At 46.6% G+C, this 16,183-nt stretch overlaps 2 protein-coding genes across 3 annotated transcripts in view; one reads left to right on the top strand and one right to left on the bottom strand.

Annotated features, from left to right (window-relative positions):
* ecpas (Ecm29 proteasome adaptor and scaffold) overlaps positions 1–6,082 on the bottom strand; it is a 59,087-nt gene extending 53,005 nt beyond the window's left edge. For both annotated transcript variants that reach the window (XM_045711461.1, XM_045711460.1), the window contains exons 1-2: positions 5,841–6,082; positions 3,888–4,018 (exon numbers count right to left, since the gene is read on the bottom strand). In XM_045711461.1, coding sequence (XP_045567417.1) covers positions 3,888–4,018; positions 5,841–5,868 — 159 coding nt within the window. In that variant the 5' untranslated portion in view covers positions 5,869–6,082. The remainder of the gene's footprint in view (positions 1–3,887; positions 4,019–5,840) is intronic.
* A 330-nt stretch (positions 6,083–6,412) lies between these two features.
* kdm4c (lysine (K)-specific demethylase 4C) overlaps positions 6,413–16,183 on the top strand; it is a 51,896-nt gene continuing 42,125 nt past the window's right edge. The window contains exons 1-2 of the mRNA XM_045711465.1: positions 6,413–6,587; positions 10,744–10,911. Coding sequence (XP_045567421.1) covers positions 10,768–10,911 — 144 coding nt within the window. The 5' untranslated portion in view covers positions 6,413–6,587; positions 10,744–10,767. The remainder of the gene's footprint in view (positions 6,588–10,743; positions 10,912–16,183) is intronic.

Genomic DNA, 16,183 nt, shown 5'->3' on the forward strand with positions numbered 1-16,183 from the left:
ATAATAATAAGTTACCAGGAGCTCCATCACCTGGTAGGGAGATGAAGAGGTTATGATTAGTTATAATAATAATAATAAGTTACCAGGAGCTCCATCACCTGGTAGGGAGATGAAGAGGTTATGATTAGTTATAATAATAATAATAAGTTACCAGGAGCTCCATCACCTGGTAGGGAGATGAAGAGGTTATGATTAGTTATAATAATAAGTTACCAGTAGCTCCATCACCTGGTAGGGAGATGAAGAGGTTATGATTAGTTATAATAATAATAAGTTACCAGGAGCTCCATCACCTGGTAGGGAGATGAAGAGGTTATGATTAGTTATAATAATAAGTTACCAGGAGCTCCATCACCTGGTAGGGAGATGAAGAGGTTATGATTAGTTATAATAATAATAAGTTACCAGGAGCTCCATCACCTGGTAGGGAGATGAAGAGGTTATGATTAGTTAATAATAATAATAAGTTACCAGTAGCTCCATCACCTGGTAGGGAGATGAAGAGGTTATGATTAGTTATAATAATAATAAGTTACCAGGAGCTCCATCACCTGGTAGGGAGATGAAGAGGTTATGATTAGTTATAATAATAATAATAAGTTACCAGGAGCTCCATCACCTGGTAGGGAGATGAAGAGGTTATGATTAGTTATAATAATAAGTTACCAGGAGCTCCATCACCTGGTAGGGAGATGAAGAGGTTATGATTAGTTATAATAATAATAAGTTACCAGGAGCTCCATCACCTGGTAGGGAGATGAAGAGGTTATGATTAGTTTAATAATAATAATAAGTTACCAGGAGCTCCATCACCTGGTAGGGAGATGAAGAGGTTATGATTAGTTAAATAATAATAATAAGTTACCAGTAGCTCCATCACCTGGTAGGGAGATGAAGAGGTTATGATTAGTTATAATAATAATAATAAGTTACCAGTAGCTCCATCACCTGGTAGGGAGATGAAGAGGTTATGATTAGTTATAATAATAATAAGTTACCAGGAGCTCCATCACCTGGTAGGGAGATGAAGAGGTTATGATTAGTTATAATAATAATAAGTTACCAGTAGCTCCATCACCTGGTAGGGAGATGAAGAGGTTATGATTAGTTATAATAATAATAAGTTACCAGTAGCTCCATCACCTGGTAGGGAGATGAAGAGGTTATGATTAGTTATAATAATAATAATAAGTTACCAGGAGCTCCATCACCTGGTAGGGAGATGAAGAGGTTATGATTAGTTAATAATAATAATAAGTTACCAGGAGCTCCATCACCTGGTAGGGAGATGAAGAGGTTATGATTAGTTATAATAATAAGTTACCAGGAGCTCCATCACCTGGTAGGGAGATGAAGAGGTTATGATTAGTTATAATAATAATAAGTTACCAGTAGCTCCATCACCTGGTAGGGAGATGAAGAGGTTATGATATTAATGAGTTATAATAAGGTTCTTAATCCCCTCGTTCAGGTGGACCAGGAGCTCCACCACCTGGTATGAGTCACATGTGCTGAATACAACAGGTGTAGACCTTACAGTGAAATGCTTACTTACAGGCCCTTAACCAATAATGGATTTAAGAAAAAACAGTATGAAAAAAAAATGAAATAAAGTAACAAATAATTAAAGAGCAGCAGTAAAATAACAATAGTGAGGCTATATACAGGAGGTACCGGTACAGAATCAATGTGGAGGCTATATACAGGAGGTACCGGTACAGAGTCAATGTGGAGGCTATATACAGGGGGTACCGGTACAGAGTCAATGTGGAGGCTATATACAGGGTGTACCGGTACAGAGTCAATGTGGAGGCTATATACAGGGGGTACCGGTACAGAGTCAATGTGGAGGCTATATACAGGAGGTACCGGTACAGAGTCAATGTGGAGGCTATATACAGGGGGTACCGGTACAGAGTCAATGTGGAGGCTATATACAGGAGGTACCGGTACAGAGTCAATGTGGAGGCTATATACAGGAGGTACCGGTACAGAGTCAATGTGGAGGCTATATACAGGGGGTACCGGTACAGAGTCAATGTGGAGGCTATATACAGGAGGTACCGGTACAGAGTCAATGTGGAGGCTATATACAGGAGGTACCGGTACAGAGTCAATGTGGAGGCTATATACAGGGGGTACCGGTACAGAGTCAATGTGGAGGCTATATACAGGGGGTAGCGGTACAGAGTCAATGTGGAGGCTATATACAGGAGGTACCGGTACAGAGTCAATGTGGAGGCTATATACAGGGGGTAGCGGTACAGAGTCAATGTGGAGGCTATATACAGGAGGTACCAGTACAGAGTCAATGTGGAGGCTATATACAGGAGGTACCGGTACAGAGTCAATGTGGAGGCTATATACAGGAGGTACCGGTACAGAGTCAATGTGGAGGCTATATACAGGGGGTACCGGTACAGAGTCAATGTGGAGGCTATATACAGGAGGTACCAGTACAGAGTCAATGTGGAGGCTATATACAGGGGGTAGCGGTACAGAGTCAATGTGGAGGCTATATACAGGAGGTACCGGTACAGAGTCAATGTGGAGGCTATATACAGGGGTACCGGTACAGAGTCAATGTGGAGGCTATATACAGGGGTACCAGTACAGAATCAATGTGGAGGCTATATACAGGAGGTACCGGTACAGAATCAATGTGGAGACTATATACAGAGGTACCGGTACAGAATCAATGTGGAGGCTATATACAGGGGGTACCGGTACAGAGTCAATGTGGAGGCTATATACAGGGGGTACCGGTACAGAGTCAATGTGGAGGCTATATACAGGGGTAACGGTACAGAGTCAATGTGGAGGCTATATACAGGGGGTACCGGTACAGAGTCAATGTGGAGGCTATATACAGGGGGTACCGGTACAGAGTCAATGTGGAGGCTATATACAGGGGGTACCGGTACAGAGTCAATGTGGAGGCTATATACAGGGGGTACCGGTACAGAGTCAATGTGGAGGCTATATACAGGGGGTACCGGTACAGAGTCAATGTGGAGGCTATATACAGGGGGTACCGGTACAGAGTCAATGTGGAGGCTATATACAGGGGGTACCGGTACAGAGTCAATGTGGAGGCTATATACAGGGGGTACCGGTACAGAGTCAATGTGGAGGCTATATACAGGGGGTACCGGTACAGAGTCAATGTGGAGGCTATATACAGGGGGTACCGGTACAGAGTCAATGTGGAGGCTATATACAGGGGGTACCGGTACAGAGTCAATGTGGAGGCTATATACAGGGGGTACCGGTACAGAGTCAATGTGGAGGCTATATACAGGGGGTACCGGTACAGAGTCAATGTGGAGGCTATATACAGGGGGTACCGGTACAGAGTCAATGTGGAGGCTATATACAGGGGGTACCGGTACAGAGTCAATGTGCGGGGGCACCGGTTAGTTCTAATAAGAAGTTACCAGTCGCTCCATCACCTGGTAGAGAATAGATTAGGATTCCAGTTGACTGTTAGAAGAGATGGTTTATGATTAGCATAAAGCTACTGTATAGTGTACTAGTAGTGTGTACCATCAGGTCTACAACTAATCTGTGTGTTCTATGGAGAACACAGTTACAGCAGCAGACACACTGATTGATATTACTACAGTGCTGTGGACGGGCCTTTCCCAATACAATAACATTGAGCAGCTGTGTGCACTTGTCTTCCACACACCCCGTCATGGATTTAAAAGCATAGGATTGATGTAAGCATTGGCCGGAGGGAGTTTCCAATTCCTCCATTGTAAAATCCAGCCGAGAATAAGTGCAAGTGAACACTTCCTGGAAAAGGTGCCGGAGAACAGAGACACAGCTATGTGCAGGCTACTGGTACTGCAGGACGGAAGAAACAGACATCAGTGTGTTCTTACTTTCTTCCTGACTCCCTCCTGCACGCTGGACAGTTTGAGGAGGACCGGGGGCAGGAACTTGGATATGATGTCCTGGAGTTGGTCGTCTGTCTCTGCATGGCCCAAACGCAAGAAAACTCGCTCCAGTTGATCTGGAGAATTGAACGGAGGAGAAATTAGGTGAGGAGGAGGAGACAGGAGGAGAAATTAGGTGAGGAGGAGGAGACAGGAGGAGAAATTAGGTGAGGAGGAGGAGACAGGAGGAGAAATTAGGTGAGGAGGAGGAGACAGGAGGAGAAATTAGGTGAGGAGGAGGAGACAGGAGGAGAAATTAGGTGAGGAGGAGGAGACAGGAGGAGAAATTAGGTGAGGAGGAGGAGACAGGAGGAGAAATTAGGTGAGGAGGAGGAGACAGGAGGAGAAATTAGGTGAGGAGGAGGAGACAGGAGGAGAAAGGAAAGGGAGGATTTTAAAATTAGAAATGATGATACTAGGCTGTCCCAAATGGCACCCTATTACCTTTATAGTGCACTACTTTCACCAGGTTCAGGTCAAGAGTAGTGCACTGTATAGGGAGTAGGGAACTATTTGGGACGTCAGGGTTCAAATCCCACAACGTCACACATGCTTAAAGTCCAGGACTAGGCTTAAATCAGGACTGGGCTTGATCTGTGTCCAGGAAACCAGTCCTTAGTGTGATATCATCACATTAGGCATCCCCTAACTCTCATGACAGCCTTAGATAACTGGTTTGGTTGGGAGATTCGGCCAACTAAATGTTGAACATGTAGCCTCTCGTCTAGCCGAGCTGGTCCCGGGTCTCTCTGCACATATAACGCTCCCTGACGGAGACCGGGGTTCACTTCCTGTGTCCACATTTCAAACTACGCCTTCTACCTCTGTACTCACCTGTAACGCCACAGCTGTCTAATTAAGGTACAGAAAACACAGAGTGTGAATGTCCATTTAGCTGGTCCCGTGTGGCTCAGTTTACTCTGAATAAGACTGAGATTCTTCTAAATGACTCAACTGTAAACATTTCAAATGTAGCTACAACATTAGGACCTAAAGTATCAACAAGGGACTGTTAAAGTAGCTAATGCACCTTGTATGTGTGTGTTATAACTGGGGTGGATAGGCTGTTACATGCTGTTCTGAGCTAGATCACAAAGCCTGCATGACATAGACATTAGCTATGTCAGACAGGGCGGATATGCTTTCTACTTGCATCAGACTGGCAACTAGTTGGCAAGGAATTCATGACATAAATTAGTCGCTAGCTAACTAGCTGGTGATTTGGCTGGTTAGTTAGTTACCTAAATCATCTTAAACGTGGCTAGCTAACTGCTGCTGTGGGTAGGGGAAAATGGCTAGCTAACGTTACCTTGTGAGAGGTGTGTTTGCCAACACACTCACTGCACTGAAAAATGTGTCATCTTTCATTCCATGTATGCAACCTGTTACACCGAGATACCTAACTAGATTGCTTGCAATGAATTAGCTAGCTACTAGCGCTAATTAGCTAACTTCACACACACAAGGTTAATCTTCAAGACAATTTATATTGTCCCGGACGCCTGGCAGCACTGCTAACCAGCAAGCTAGCCACTTCGTTACGCCAAATTGGCACAACGCATATAAATCGTTTAGTTCATCGTAGTTACAGATCTAACATGACATCGTTACAAATGGGAATGAAATGACTGATCCAATGTAAAACTATTCCAGTCGTCATCAGATCACGTTGATCTTTAATACAACTGCAACACTTTCACTTGGACCATGACTGTGCAGACGGCCTTCTGAAGGCGTTAGCTAGCTAGCTACCTCAAATCAACGTTTATAGTTCATAATCACAGGCGTTTTGCTCGATAGAATAAGTTATGACTGTGTACTAAATGCAATAATACATGTTACCGATACATGAAGTGTCTTACATGCATTTAATCACTGCAAAAGCAGTTAGAAACTTACTGAGTTCATCTTGAGCGGCCATGTTCATAGAAAGTCATCGGTGTTCTCGCTCTCTCACCCTGGGGGTGTATTCATTAATCCATGTCGTAGCAAAACGTTTTAACGGTAAATATTTTGCAACGAATATTATAGTTTCTTATTGGATGAATTGAGGTAAGTCCCGCCCCTTTTTGTCCCGTTTGCGTCCGTTTGGTTCCTGGTGAACCATCTATGAACGGTGATAGATGCCACTCCTCTCTCACTGGATCCTAGTCGGTAGTGTTAACTGTAATTAGTCTGAACACCTGCTTCACACATAGCACCGGGCACCGATAACAGACATAGCTGGCGACATTCATATTGCACACACGTAGTCTTCATTCATTCTTTACATGTAGAAACTGGGAAATTCTGTGTTGACACTGAAACAATAGGAAAACAGGAAGGGAGAAAATATCAATCTAAATTTGTCCCCAAAGTGAAAAACCCCAGCATTTCTGAATGAACATTTGTAGAAAATACTCCTATAATGAAATAAATGCTTCATTTTGTATGTTTCTTATTATTTTCCACATTGAAGTGAAGGTGCATGTTTGGCCGACAGGGGGCAGCCGACTACACCACTGGTCTGAAATCTACTTATGGACCTGGCAGAAGCCTCAAGAACAAGTCGCTGTAGACCAGCTGTTATATGAAAACAGCTGGGCGATCAGGGCGAGAACAGATAAACAACAATACAACGAAAACCCATTTTTCATACACCAAAAGGTACAGTACAAATTTCCTGACAAATGCAATCTATAACACGGGTTTAATTCATGCCTATATTCAGTGTCAACTAGTTTTGTGGCGTCTATTTTCGTTTGTAGCAGTGGACTGGTTGGCTAAGCTAGCTGGTTGGCTAAGCTAACTAGCTACTGTTGCTAGCTAGCCCAACTTGGCACACGCTGGCTAATAACAGCAACTCGTTTTCGCTGCATGCATGCATTATCAATTGATTCAGACATTATTGCATAGAGTTATCTGGCTGTAGATATAGTAGCTCTGCTTGGACATAGTCTACGTTACACATCTAACACAGAATGTTTCTTATACCCCGTTTTATTACTGGCTAGCTAACAGTTACCTCTCAGAATTAGCTGGTGAGGCTAGCTGGAGCCCGTTGACATGGTGTTAACGTTGTGCTAACTTCTACTAGCAAATAGCTAGATAACTGTTAGCTATTGTTAGGTAGCTAAACCAGTGAAACTGCGATGCACAATACTAACTTTACTAGCTAAATGTCTTTCTGTGTGTGTCTGGATAACAGCCAGACTATTTATGGTTGATATATGTTCAATTCGTGCAGTATATTTCGTCAGCTAGTAGCTTGCTAGCTAAAGTGGGCCTTGTTAGCTAGCATAAATCTGGACTGCATCCATTCAAAATGGGATTTAAATCCCCTCTCTGCTACGCGTATTGTGCAGATGGCCAGTTTAGCAAGCTGGCTACTTTTCCCTTTACTCATCGTAACCAGTTCTTGTTATTTATCTCACGTTTGACGACTGTAAGACTCTTGCATTCTGACACTAACGAAAGAAACGGAGTGGTTGATTTAATCAGTCGTAGTTATCAATTATTTTAACTGTCTTCATCGATCTGCCATTGCTGGCTACCACAACTGAACGTAGGCTAGCTCAGACAGAAAGACGGACAAAGATCAGATTAGCCACACTGCACTTCGGACTTATCTTGGGAAATAAATGCACTGTCACAAGTGATTTAATCATTTAGCTACTATATATATATGCACGATTTAAGAAAATAGTTGAACAGCTTTAAATGGCGAAGTTACCATTTTATATCAAGTATGATCAATACCGTTATTTTGTAACCACAACAACAGAATTCATAGATTTACTTTATTCGAATCAATTCAAATGTAACGTTTTATTGTTATTGTATAACCCGTTCATTGCTTTGCGAGATAAACTATATGAATGATTTTGAGACACATTTCCTTATTGTGGTCTATTCCTCATTGTACTGTTTTGCTTGAACTATTTTTGTTTTTAAAGAAACCAACTGTTATTGTGTGTCTAGTCCTTTGTCTCCTTTGTCAAAGTAAATTCAAAGTGAATATACCAAATGCTACCCTATTCCCTATATAGTGCTCTAATTTTGATGTAAGCCCTGGTCAAAAGTAGTGCACTACGTAGGGAAATAGGGTGTCATTCGGGACGGAGCCAGAGTTGTGGTGATCGGAACCCTGCTGGTGGTAACTAGCAGAGGATTTCCTCTGTGGGAGATGACCGCCACCCAGTGGTCAACTTGTAAATAACACACAGCGGAACTGAAGGTTACACGAGTAAGAATGGGCAGCATTGGGGTGTGCATCCCAAAGAGTACCTTTTTTAGTACACAACTTTTGACCAGAACCCATACTCCTATACCATGGGCTATGGTCAAAAGTATTGTACTATATAGGGAATAGGGGGCCATTTTGTAGGCAGATTTATTGTAGTTGCACTGTCTGCAACACTGGGTTTAGTTCAGCTAATCTACTGGTTTATCAAGGCTTATTGGATTGATGATTAGTTAATTAGTAGAATCAGGTGTGTTACAGCTGGACTCAGGAAGTAGGAAGAGAAGCCTGCTGCCTTGGCTGTTGTGTGTAATAACCAATAAGGCCTGATAAGAATAATAAATGTGTTGCACATAGGTTATTATTGTGTAACTAACCAATAAGGACCGATAACAATAAGGACCTATGTGTTGCTTTTTATTCATGTGTTATTCATTTAGGCAATACTGTAGCCTACACTGCACAACATTGAGTGTTGTTCACAAACCCTGGTCCTGATCGGAGGTGCCTTATTGCTATTATAAACTGGTTATCAATGTAATTAGAGCAGTAAAACAAAATGTTTTGTCATACGCGTGATATACCGCGGCTGTCAGCCAATCAGCATTCAGGTCGCTCGAACCAACCCAGTTTATAATAACCATTTAACCGTTTAATACTACTTAGTAAATACATGGTTACTTCTGTGCTGTAAAATAGGGCTACTGTAGTACTGCACATAGTATGTAGACTAGCTGGGATCTAGTGTCTCTACAGTATGTAGACTAGCTGGGATCTAGTGTCTCTACAGTATGTAGACTAGCTGGGATCTAGTGTCTCTCTACGGTATGTAGACTAGCTGGGATCTAGTGTCTACGGTATGTAGACTAGCTGGGATCTAGCGTCTCTACAGTATGTAGACTAGCTGGGATCTAGTATCTCTACGGTATGTAGACTAGCTGGGATCTAGCATCTCTACGGTATGTAGACTAGCTGGGATCTAGTATCTCTACGGTATGTAGACTAGCTGGGATCTAGCATCTCTACGGTATGTAGACTAGCTGGGATCTAGCGTCTCTACGGTATGTAGACTAGCTGGGATCTAGTGTCTCTACGGTATGTAGACTAGCTGGGATCTAGTGTCTCTACGGTATGTAGACTAGCTGGGATCTAGTGTCTCTACGGTATGTAGACTAGCTGGGATCTAGTATCTCTACGGTATGTAGACTAGCTGGGATCTAGTATCTCTACGGTATGTAGACTAGCTGGGATCTAGTATCTCTACACAGTATGTAGACTTGCTGGGATCTAGTATCTCTACAGTATGTAGACTTGCTGGGATCTAGTATCTCTACAGTATGTAGACTAGCTGGGATCTAGTATCTCTACAGTATGTAGACTAGCTGGGATCTAGTATCTCTACAGTATGTAGACTAGCTGGGATCTGGTATCTACAGTATGTAGACTAGCTGGGATCTAGTATCTCTACGGTATGTAGACTAGCTGGGATCTAGTATCTCTACAGTATGTAGACTAGCTGGGATCTAGTATCTACAGTATGTAGACTAGCTGGGATCTAGTATCTCTACGGTATGTAGACTAGCTGGGATCTAGTGTCTCTACAGTATGAAGACTAGCTGGGATCTAGTATCTCTACAGTATGTAGACTAGCTGGGATCTAGTATCTCTACGGTATGTAGACTAGCTGGGATCTAGTATCTCTACAGTATGTAGACTAGCTGGGATCTAGTATCTCTACAGTATGTAGACTAGCTGGGATCTAGTGTTTCTACGGTATGTAGACTAGCTGGGATCTAGTGTTTCTACGGTATGTAGACTAGCTGGGATCTAGTGTCTCTACGGTATGTAGACTAGCTGGGATCTAGTGTCTCTACGGTATGTAGACTAGCTGGGATCTAGTATCTCTACGGTATGTAGACTAGCTGGGATCTAGTATCTCTACGGTATGTAGACTAGCTGGGATCTAGTGTCTCTACAGTATGTAGACTAGCTGGGATCTAGTATCTCTACAGTATGTAGACGTGCTGGGATCTAGTATCTCTACGGTATGTAGACTAGCTGGGATCTAGTATCTTTACAGTATGTATCTCTAGGTTTTATCAGTCTAGTCAGACAGCCTATGGCCATAGCCTGTGTTCTATTTAAGCAATAAGGCCAGAGGCGGTGTGGTATATGGCCAATATACCACGGCTAAGGGCTGTTCTTATGTGCAACGCAGACTGCCTGGATGCAGCCCTTAGCCGTGATATATTGGCCATATACCACAAACCCCCTGAGGTGCCTTATTGCTGTTATAAACTGGTTACCAACATAATTGGAGCAGTAAAAATACATGTTTTGTCATAGCCGTGGTATATGGTCTGATATAACACGGCTGTCAGCCAATCAGCATTCAGGGCTCGAACCACCCAGTTTATATTATACTCTCTGTCTGGGTTTAATTGGTGGAGGCAGGATGGCAGGGGCGGAGGTCTACGGCCCTGTTAACCCCTCCTGCCCTGTTTCCTTAGGATGTTATTATACTGCTTCCCCCTGAGTTAACAGAACGTATTACTGTAATGAGATGGTTTCTCTGTCAAGGCTTCATCTGTGTGAGCAGGCAGGATGGCAGGGGCCGAGGTCTACGGCCCTGTTAACCCCTCCTGCAAGATCATGACCTTCAGGCCCACCGTGGAGGAGTTCAGAGACTTCAACCGCTACCTGGCCTACATGGAGTCACAGGGGGCGCACCGCGCTGGCCTCGCCAAGGTGTGTGTCTGAGAGGAGGACTGGAAGTGTGTTTGGAGTGTGTCTGTTCAGGAAAGATGAGAGAACAACGTGTGTGTGTGTGTGTGTGTGTGTGTGTGTGTGTGTGTGTGTGTGTGTGTGTGTGTGTGTGTGTGTGTGTGTGTGTGTGTGTGTGTGTGTGTGTGTGTGTGTGTGTGTGTGTGTGTGAGATTGATTGATTGTCTGAGTGATTTGGGGATCTTCACCCTTTACCTGTCTCCAGGTGATAACCCCTCTCTCTCTCTCTCCTCTACCTGTCTCCAGGTGATAACCCCTCTCTCTCTCTCCTCTACCTGTCTCCAGGTGATAACCCCTCTCTCTCTCTCCTCTACCTGTCTCCAGGTGATAACCCCTCTCTCTCTCTCTCCTCTACCTGTCTCCAGGTGATAACCCCTCTCTCTCTCCTCTACCTGTCTCCAGGTGATAACCCCCTCTCTCTCCTCTACCTGTCTCCAGGTGATAACCCCTCTCTCTCTCTCCTCTACCTGTCTCCAGGTGATAACCCCTCTCTCTCTCTCTCTACCTGTCTCCAGGTGATAACCCCTCTCTCTCTCTCCTCTACCTGTCTCCAGGTGATAACCCCCCTCTCTCTCTCTCTCCTCTACCTGTCTCCAGGTGATAACCCCCTCTCTCTCTCTCCTCTACCTGTCTCCAGGTGATAACCCCTCTCTCTCTCTCCTCTACCTGTCTCCAGGTGATAACCCCCCCCTCTCTCTCTCTCCTCTACCTGTCTCCAGGTGATAACCCTCCTCTCTCTCTCTCCTCTACCTGTCTCCAGGTGATAACCTCTCCTCTCTCTCTCTCCTCTACCTGTCTCCAGGTGATAACCCCTCTCTCTCTCTCCTCTACCTGTCTCCAGGTGAAAACCCCTCTCTCTCTCTCCTCTACCTGTCTCCAGGTGATAACCCCTCTCTCTCTCTCCTCTACCTGTCTCCAGGTGATAACCCCTCTCTCTCTCTCCTCTACCTGTCTCCAGGTGATAACCCCTCTCTCTCTCTCCTCTACCTGTCTCCAGGTGATAACCCCTCTCTCTCTCCTCTACCTGTCTCCAGGTGATAACCCCCTCTCTCTCTCTCCTCTACCTGTCTCCAGGTGATAACCCCTCTCTCTCTCCTCTACCTGTCTCCAGGTGATAACCCCTCTCTCTCTCTCCTCTACCTGTCTCCAGGTGATAACCCCCCCTCTCTCTCTCCTCTACCTGTCTCCAGGTGATAACCCCCTCTCTCTCTCTCCTCTACCTGTCTCCAGGTGATAACCCCTCTCTCTCTCTCCTCTACCTGTCTCCAGGTGATAACCCCTCTCTCTCTCTCCTCTACCTGTCTCCAGGTGATAACCCCCTCTCTCTCTCTCCTCTACCTGTCTCCAGGTGATAACCCCTCTCTCTCTCTCCTCTACCTGTCTCCAGGTGATAACCCCTCTCTCTCTCTCCTCTACCTGTCTCCAGGTGATAACCCCTCTCTCTCTCTCCTCTACCTGTCTCCAGGTGATAACCCCTCTCTCTCTCTCTCCTCTACCTGTCTCCAGGTGATAACCCTCTCTCTCTCTCTCCTCTACCTGTCTCCAGGTGATAACCCCTCTCTCTCTCTCTCCTCTACCTGTCTCCAGGTGATAACCCCTCTCTCTCTCTCCTCTACCTGTCTCCAGGTGATAACCCCTCTCTCTCTCTCCTCTACCTGTCTCCAGGTGATAACCCTCTCTCTCTCTCCTCTACCTGTCTCCAGGTGATAACCCCTCTCTCTCTCTCCTCTACCTGTCTCCAGGTGATAACCCCCCTCTCTCTCTCTCCTCTACCTGTCTCCAGGTGATAACCCCCCTCTCTCTCTCTCCTCTACCTGTCTCCAGGTGATAACCCCTCTCTCTCTCTCCTCTACCTGTCTCCAGGTGATAACCCCTCTCTCTCTCTCCTCTACCTGTCTCCAGGTGATAACCCCCCTCTCTCTCTCTCCTCTACCTGTCTCCAGGTGATAACCCCCTCTCTCTCTCTCCTCTACCTGTCTCCAGGTGATAACCCCTCTCTCTCTCTCCTCTACCTGTCTCCAGGTGATAACCCCTCTCTCTCTCTCCTCTACCTGTCTCCAGGTGATAACCCCTCTCTCTCTCTCCTCTACCTGTCTCCAGGTGATAACCCCTCTCTCTCTCTCTCCTCTACCTGTCTCCAGGTGATAACCCTCTCTCTCTCTCTCCTCTACCTGTCTCCAGGTGATAACCCCTCTCTCTCTCTCCTCTACCTGTCTCCAGGTGATAACCCCCTCTCTCTCTCTCCTCTACCTGTCTCCAGGTGATAACCCCTCTCTCTCTCTCTCCTCTACCTGTCTCCAGGTGATAACCCTCTCTCTCTCTCTCCTCTACCTGTCTCCAGGTGATAACCCTCTCTCTCTCTCCTCTACCTGTCTCCAGGTGATAACCCTCTCTCTCTCTCCTCTACCTGTCTCCAGGTGATAACCCCTCTCTCTCTCTCCTCTACCTGTCTCCAGGTGATAACCCTCTCTCTCTCTCTCCTCTACCTGTCTCCAGGTGATAACCCCTCTCTCTCTCTCCTCTACCTGTCTCCAGGTGATAACCCCTCTCTCTCTCTCTCCTCTACCTGTCTCCAGGTGATAACCCCCCTCTCTCTCTCCTCTACCTGTCTCCAGGTGATAACCCCTCTCTCTCTCTCTCCTCTACCTGTCTCCAGGTGATAACCCCTCTCTCTCTCTCTCCTCTACCTGTCTCCAGGTGATAACCCCTCTCTCTCTCTCCTCTACCTGTCTCCAGGTGATAACCCCTCCTCTCTCTCTCCTCTACCTGTCTCCAGGTGATAACCCCTCTCTCTCTCTCCTCTACCTGTCTCCAGGTGATAACCCCTCTCTCTCTCTCTCTCCTCTACCTGTCTCCAGGTGATAACCCCCTCTCTCTCTCCTCTACCTGTCTCCAGGTGATAACCCCCCCTCTCTCTCTCCTCTACCTGTCTCCAGGTGATAACCCCTCTCTCTCTCTCCTCTACCTGTCTCCAGGTGATAACCCCTCTCTCTCTCTCCTCTACCTGTCTCCAGGTGATAACCCCCTCTCTCTCTCCTCTACCTGTCTCCAGGTGATAACCCCTCTCTCTCTCTCTCCTCTACCTGTCTCCAGGTGATAACCCCTCTCTCTCTCTCTCTACCTGTCTCCAGGTGATAACCCCCTCTCTCTCTCTCCTCTACCTGTCTCCAGGTGATAACCCCTCTCTCTCTCTCCTCTACCTGTCTCCAGGTGATAACCCCTCTCTCTCTCTCCTCTACCTGTCTCCAGGTGATAACCCCTCTCTCTCTCTCCTCTACCTGTCTCCAGGTGATAACCCCCCTCTCTCTCTCCTCTACCTGTCTCCAGGTGATAACCCCTCTCTCTCTCCTCTACCTGTCTCCAGGTGATAACCCCCTCTCTCTCTCTCCTCTACCTGTCTCCAGGTGATAACCCCTCTCTCTCTCTCCTCTACCTGTCTCCAGGTGATAACCCCTCTCTCTCTCTCCTCTACCTGTCTCCAGGTGATAACCCCTCTCTCTCTCTCCTCTACCTGTCTCCAGGTGATAACCCCCTCTCTCTCTCCTCTACCTGTCTCCAGGTGATAACCCCTCTCTCTCTCTCCTCTACCTGTCTCCAGGTGATAACCCCTCTCTCTCTCTCCTCTACCTGTCTCCAGGTGATAACCCCTCTCTCTCTCTCCTCTACCTGTCTCCAGGTGATAACCCCTCTCTCTCTCTCTCCTCTACCTGTCTCCAGGTGATAACCCCTCTCTCTCTCTCCTCTACCTGTCTCCAGGTGATAACCCCTCTCTCTCTCCTCTACCTGTCTCCAGGTGATAACCCTCTCTCTCTCTCCTCTACCTGTCTCCAGGTGATAACCCCTCTCTCTCTCTCCTCTACCTGTCTCCAGGTGATAACCCCTCTCTCTCTCTCCTCTACCTGTCTCCAGGTGATAACCCTCTCTCTCTCTCCTCTACCTGTCTCCAGGTGATAACCCCTCTCTCTCTCTCCTCTACCTGTCTCCAGGTGATAACCCCTCTCTCTCTCTCCCTCTACCTGTCTCCAGGTGATAACCCCTCTCTCTCTCTCTCTACCTGTCTCCAGGTGATAACCCTCTCTCTCTCTCCTCTACCTGTCTCCAGGTGATAACCCTCTTCTCTCTCTCTCTCCTCTACCTGTCTCCAGGTGATAACCCCCTCTCTCTCTCCTCTACCTGTCTCCAGGTGATAACCCCTCTCTCTCTCTCTCCTCTACCTGTCTCCAGGTGATAACCCCCTCTCTCTCTCTCCTCTACCTGTCTCCAGGTGATAACCCCCTCTCTCTCTCCTCTACCTGTCTCCAGGTGATAACCCCTCTCTCTCTCTCCTCTACCTGTCTCCAGGTGATAACCCCTCTCTCTCTCTCCTCTACCTGTCTCCAGGTGATAACCCCTCTCTCTCTCTCCTCTACCTGTCTCCAGGTGATAACCCCTCTCTCTCTCTCTCTCCTCTACCTGTCTCCAGGTGATAACCCCTCTCTCTCTCTCCTCTACCTGTCTCCAGGTGATAACCCCTCTCTCTCTCTCCTCTACCTGTCTCCAGGTGATAACCCCCTCTCTCTCTCCTCTACCTGTCTCCAGGTGATAACCCCTCTCTCTCTCTCTCCTCTACCTGTCTCCAGGTGATAACCCCCTCTCTCTCTCTCCTCTACCTGTCTCCAGGTGATAACCCCCCTCTCTCTCTCTCCTCTACCTGTCTCCAGGTGATAACCCCTCTCTCTCTCCTCTACCTGTCTCCAGGTGATAACCCCTCTCTCTCTCTCCCTCTACCTGTCTCCAGGTGATAACCCTCTCTCTCTCTCTCCTCTACCTGTCTCCAGGTGATAACCCCTCTCTCTCTCTCCTCTACCTGTCTCCAGGTGATAACCCCTCTCTCTCTCTCCTCTACCTGTCTCCAGGTGATAACCCCTCTCTCTCTCTCTCTCTACCTGTCTCCAGGTGATAACCCCTCTCTCTCTCTCCTCTACCTGTCTCCAGGTGATAACCCCTCTCTCTCTCTCTCTACCTGTCTCCAGGTGATAACCCTCTCTCTCTCTCCTCTACCTGTCTCCAGGTGATAACCCCTCTCTCTCTCTCTCCTCTACCTGTCTCCAGGTGATAACCCCTCTCTCTCTCCTCTACCTGTCTCCAGGTGATAACCCCTCTCTCTCTCTCCTCTACCTGTCTCCAGGTGATAACCCCTCTCTCTCTCCTCTACCTGTCTCCAGGTGATAACCCCTCTCTCTCTCTCTCCTCTACC

The sequence above is a fragment of the Salmo salar genome, unplaced genomic scaffold (assembly GCF_905237065.1).
Source record: "Salmo salar unplaced genomic scaffold, Ssal_v3.1, whole genome shotgun sequence".
Lineage (NCBI taxonomy): Eukaryota > Metazoa > Chordata > Actinopteri > Salmoniformes > Salmonidae > Salmo > Salmo salar.